Source organism: Triticum dicoccoides, chromosome 3B (genome assembly GCF_002162155.2).
Source record: "Triticum dicoccoides isolate Atlit2015 ecotype Zavitan chromosome 3B, WEW_v2.0, whole genome shotgun sequence".
Lineage (NCBI taxonomy): Eukaryota > Viridiplantae > Streptophyta > Magnoliopsida > Poales > Poaceae > Triticum > Triticum dicoccoides.
The window spans coordinates 223916697-223922666 of NC_041385.1; the positions used below are offsets into that span (position 1 = coordinate 223916697).

Genomic DNA, 5970 nt, shown 5'->3' on the forward strand with positions numbered 1-5970 from the left:
ATATGGTAAGCGGTGAACCAGAAGGATACCGCTACTAAGTACCAACTACCAGGTCTTTACGAATTTTTGCTTACAGTTTGGGACGCATGTCAGTGTGTGTTTACCTGGAATGGTGGTTCAGAGCTTACTTCTGTTTTGTTTTAAGTTCATCCCTGTAGCCATAAGTGCAGTAAAATTTATTTCCCCTGTAATCTAAATAGACTCCACCCTGATGAGTTTGGTAGGCAATAGACGCAGCAAAACATTTCTGTATTTAGTGCCTTTTGACCTGACCTATACTTTTTTGAGTAGGTCTTATGGTGATGAAGATGGAGGTTGAGGAGGACGGTGCCAATGGAGGAAATGGTGGGGCATGGACTGAGGAGGACCGAGACCTCAGCACCACTGTGCTAGGAAGAGATGCATTTGCATACTTGACAAAAGGGGGCGGTACCATATCTGAGGGTCTTGTTGCTGCGTCGTCACCTGTGGACTTGCAAAATAAACTGCAGGAGCTTATCGAATCAGAGCATCCTGGTGCTGGTTGGAACTACGCCATCTTCTGGCAGCTTTCACGCACAAAGTCTGGTGATCTTGTCCTTGGGTGGGGTGATGGCTCTTGCCGTGAACCCAATGATGCTGAGTTGGCAGCTGCTGCTTCTGCAGGCAATGATGATGCCAAACAGCGGATGCGGAAGCGTGTACTGCAGCGGTTGCACAAAGCATTTGGTGGTGCTGATGAGGAGGATTATGCTCCCACTATTGGTCAGGTGACAGATACAGAAATGTTCTTCCTAGCATCTATGTACTTCGCGTTTCCACGTCGTGCCGGTGCTCCTGGTCAAGTTTTTGCAGCTGGCCTCCCTCTCTGGGTTCCCAATTCTGAGCGCAATGTATTCCCAGCCAATTACTGTTACCGGGGATACCTTGCAAGCACAGCAGGATTTAGAACTATCTTGTTAGTGCCATTTGAGACTGGTGTGCTTGAGCTGGGTTCGATGCAGCAGGTGGCTGAGAGTTCTGACACTCTCCAGACCATAAAGTCTGTCTTTGCGGGGACAGGTGGCAATAAGGATATAATTCCGAGCCGGGAAGGAAATGGTCACATTGAGAGGTCACCAGGTCTGGCAAAGATTTTTGGCAAGGATTTGAACCTTGGTCGGTCTTCAGCAGGGCCAGTGATTGGGGCATCGAAAGTAGATGAAAGGCCATGGGAACAGAGGACTGCTGGTGGAGGGAGCTCATTGCTTCCCAATGTCCAGAAAGGATTGCAGAGTTTCACTTGGAGTCAGGCCCGGGGCCTGAATTCTCACCAGCAGAAGTTTGGCAATGGTATACTGATAGTGAGTAATGAAGCTACACACGGCAACAATAGAGCCGCGGACAGCTCCACTACAACACAGTTTCAGCTTCAGAAAGCACCTCAGCTCCAGAAACTACCACTTCTTCAGAAACCACCACAGCTAGTGAAGCCACTGCAGATGGTCAACCAGCAACAGCTGCAGCCACAGGCGCCTAGGCAAATAGATTTTAGTGCAGGGACCAGTTCGAAGTCTGGTGTCCTGGTTACAAGAGCAGCTGTTCTTGATGGAGATAGTTCAGAGGTGAATGGCTTGTGTAAAGAGGAAGGGACAACACCTGTCATAGAGGACCGACGGCCAAGGAAGAGGGGAAGAAAGCCCGCAAATGGGAGGGAGGAGCCGCTGAATCATGTTGAGGCTGAGCGTCAAAGGAGGGAGAAGCTCAACCAACGGTTCTATGCGCTGAGAGCCGTTGTGCCTAACATCTCGAAAATGGACAAGGCCTCCCTATTGGGCGATGCAATAGCTTACATCACTGACCTTCAGAAGAAGCTCAAAGATATGGAGACGGAGAGAGAACGATTTCTTGAGTCTGGTATGGTGGATCCAAGGGAGCGAGCCCCTAGACCAGAGGTTGACATCCAGGTGGTGCAAGACGAGGTTCTGGTTCGAGTTATGTCTCCATTGGAGAACCATCCCATAAAGAAGGTCTTTGAAGCGTTTGAAGAGGCGGACGTCCGGGTAGGGGAGTCGAAACTCACAGGCAACAATGGAACGGTAGTGCATTCCTTCATCATCAAGTGCCCTGGCTCTGAACAGCAAACGAGGGAGAAAGTGATTGCTGCAATGTCTCGCGCCATGAGCTCAGTGTAGAATCGGTTGAGGGGAGTCGGTGCAGTAGAGGTTGGTTACTCTGCTGGTGGCATACAAGCAGCAGGCAGCCCCAGAAACCTTCCATTCTGTTGATAGAAGTTGTAGGTCGAGGCAGCAAGCTGAGATTTCTGACTTAGCAATGCAAGAAAAGCACAAGCTAAACCGCCATTGTTGTAACGGTAGGTTCTTGTGCTCCTTGTAGTTTTGATGTTTTATTGGGAAGAATACCATGCTTTTAGTGTATTGCTTAATTAGTGCGGAACCATAAAAAGTACAATTCGCATGCATGAGTTAGAAAATTACTTTTTTGTAGCCTTTTCTTTGTTCAAATCCTTGATTGGGCCGGTGGATTAATAACTCTGGGCAATTTTCTGTTCTGAACCTTCTGCTTCTGACTTGGATGATCTCGTTGAAACAAACATCCATGTTTGGGTAAACTGATGACGTTGGTCTTGATCTAATTCTATCGACGTGCTGTATTCGCTTGTTCTGTAGAAATTCTTCCATGAGATGATTAGCTGCCAACTGAAGTCGGGAGATTTACAAACTACAGATGGTGTTGTACGGCTGAAAGTTTTTATTTGGCCAGATTTTGCAACTTTGTACTGCTTTTTGTTTCCAGGGGCGAAATTTAGATGAAAGTCATCCACTGATTCTAAGAATTCAAAACGCCAGCAGTACGCTAGTAATTCTGTACACAGTCTAGCCAATATCCGAAATGTCTATTTCAGAGTATGGAGAATAGCTTGATCAGTGTATCCCTAGGAGCTTAATGTCCTACTCGGCAAATGAGTTTTGGTTTGAACGATTTTCTTATCCACATTAACACCTGATGCCAGTTTGTCAAAAAAAAAACACCTGATGCCAGTTTGTCGAGAAAATTTCTTGTTCTCCGGTCCAACAGTTCTTCAACAGCTAGACAAAAAACAAAATTAAAATTAAAATAATTCCGTGGCAGCTTGAAACCAATCACCACCCTGGAAACTTCGACTTCCATGATATTACAGTTCTTCCATGATTGCAACATCATCCTCTGGTTGAAAGATAACTCGCTCATATGCCCATCATCTTTTTTCATCCTGGTCTTATGAGGCCATCTTTCTTCTAATATCCAGGGGCGCTGCAGTTCCTTTTTTTTCGAAACGGAGGCAAAAGATTTGCCTCATCGACTAATTAAGAAAAAGAGAGTTGCCCAGTTAATTAATGGAAAACCGGGCGAAAACCAATACAAACAAACCACATGCGGACTACTCCCAAAGTCTAAAACCCCATGATGGCACCGTCAACCCTACAGACATTTTCAACATGCAACAGACCCAAGTGTGCACGCATCTACATCGCATCGCAGAGGAATCCCCAAAAAGAACACCTCTGATGTAGACAAATGAACCCTCCAAAACCATGATGATAAGCTAAACCATGAGGATGACCCAAAAGACCAAGGAGCAACCGTTAAGCAGCCGCAGACGTCTTTCATAAGGTATCACTCTTCTTGTTTTTGCTTTTGAGAGACTTTTTCACCTTCTTGATCTTGTCTTCGTTAAACTTTCCGGTCAGGATGCACGCAACGGCCTTACCAGACCCAGGGCTAGCCGCCTCCAAGCTAGAGAGCAAGTTGTAGAGCTCTTTTGCAAAGAGAGCATCGGAACAAGGTGCCAACGCGTCTGTCCCAACAACATCTCCACCTGGGGGCACCACTTGCCCAATGGCCACACGCGAGTGAGTGACCGCGGCATCCAAACCTGCACACACCATAAAGTTGGTCTGGCTAGACTTCAAGGGCGGTGGTGAGGGTGTCGTGGGCACCGCCAACGCCCTTAGCAAGCCCATCTCCTTCGGAATCACCACCGAAAGAGGTGGAGTGGACTCCTCACATAGCACTATCAACTAAGGCATAATTTGTAGAACTGGAGCCACATCCTCAACAATCACTTCACCCCTAACGTCAGTCGACACCATAGAGCAGGGCCTAGCACGAGGAGAGAAACCTCCATAGAGGTCGACTTCCTCTCCATCTGCAGAACCAACCTGAAGCTCGGGAAGCAGAGACCCAATCGGCACAACCTGAAGTTTACCAAGAGCAACCTCTGCCCTTGCCAAGACACTCTCAACACGCACAAGACATTCGCGAAGCTCAACGCAAAGTAGCTCAGCCTACTGCTCAAGGACGGGTTGTAATGGCACATCAGCTTGGATGACGGATGCAGGCGGTGGAGCAACACATGGTTGCGGTGTATTCTGGTCGACGGGTTGCATCGCACGACAAAAGCGAGCAATGTGGCCGAAACGGAGGCAATGCGGCGCTGCAGTTCCTGTTAGCTGTCTAGTCATCCTCTGGTTGAAAGATAACTCATTCATATGCCCATCATCTTTGTTCATCCTGGTCTTATGAGGCCATCTTTCTTCTAATATCCAGCGGCGCTGTAGTTCCTGTTCGCTATCTAGTCATCCTCTGGTTGAAAGATAACCCATTCATATGCCCTTCATCTTTGTTCATCCTGGTCTTATGTGAAGGAAATATGCCCTAGAGGCAATAATAAAGTTATTATTTATTTCCTCATATCATGATAAATGTTTATTATTCATGCTAGAATTGTATTAACCGGAAACATGATACATGTGTGAATACATAACCAAACATAACGTCACTAGTATGCCTCTACTTGACTAGCTCATTAATCAAAGATGGTTATGTTTCCTAACCATAGGCATGTGTTGTCATTTGATTAATGGGATCACATCATTAGGAGAATGATGTGATTGACATGACCCATTCCGTTAGCCTAGCACTTGATCGTTTAGTATATTGCTATTGCTTTCTTCATGACTTATACATGTTCCTGTAACTATGAGATTATGCAACTCCCGTTTACCGGAGGAACACTTTGGGTGCTACCAAACGTCACAACGTAACTGGGTGATTATAAAGGAGTACTACAGGTGTCTCCAAAGGTACATGTTGAGTTGGCGTAATTCGAGATTAGGTTTTGTCACTCCGATTGTCGGAGAGGTATCTCTAGGCCCTCTCGGTAATGCACATCACTATAAGCCTTGCAAGCAGTGTGACCAATGAGTTGGTTACGGGATGATGCATTACGTAACGAGTAAAGAGACTTGCCGGTAACGAGATTGAACTAGGTATTGGATACCGACGATCGAATCTCGGGCAAGTAACATACCGATGACAAAGGGAACAACGTATGTTGTTATGCGGTTTGACCGATAAAGATCTTCGTAGAATATGTAGGAACCAATATGGGCATCCAGGTTCCGCTATTGGTTATTGACCGAGAATAGTTCTAGGTCATGTCTACATAGTTCTCGAACCCGTAGGGTCCGCACGCTTAATGTTACGATGACAATTTTATTATGAGTTTATAAGTTTTGATGTACCGAAGTTTGTTCGGAGTCCCGGATGTGATCACGGACATGACGAGGAGTCTCGAAATGGTCGAGACATAAAGATCGATATATTGGACGGCTATATTCGGACACCGAAATTGTTCCAGGTGATTTCGGAGAAAACCGGAGTGCCGGAGGGTTACCGGAACCCCCCCGGGAGAGATAATGGGCCATATGGGCCTTAGTGGAAAGAGAGAGGGGCGGCCAGCATGGGCCGCACGCCCCCTCCCCCTCTGGTCCGAATTGGACTAGGAGGGGGGGGCGCCCTCCTCTTTCCTTCCCCCTCTTCCCCTTCCTTTCCCCCTCCTAGTAGGAGTAGGAAAGGGGGTCCTGCTCCTACTAGGAGGAGGACTCCTCCTCCTGGCGCGCCCTCTAGGGCCGGCCGGCCTCCCCCCTTGCTCCTTTATATACGGGG

At 47.2% G+C, this 5970-nt stretch overlaps 1 protein-coding gene across 1 annotated transcript in view; it reads left to right on the top strand.

Moving 5' to 3' along the window:
* The window catches only part of LOC119275610 (transcription factor MTB2-like), a 3701-nt gene extending 1167 nt beyond the window's left edge, over nucleotides 1–2534 (top strand). Inside the window, exon 2 of the mRNA XM_037556489.1 lies at nucleotides 292–2534. Coding sequence (XP_037412386.1) covers nucleotides 297–2153 — 1857 coding nt within the window. The 5' untranslated portion in view covers nucleotides 292–296 and the 3' untranslated portion in view covers nucleotides 2154–2534. The remainder of the gene's footprint in view (nucleotides 1–291) is intronic.
* The last annotated feature ends 3436 nt before the right edge of the window (nucleotides 2535–5970 follow it).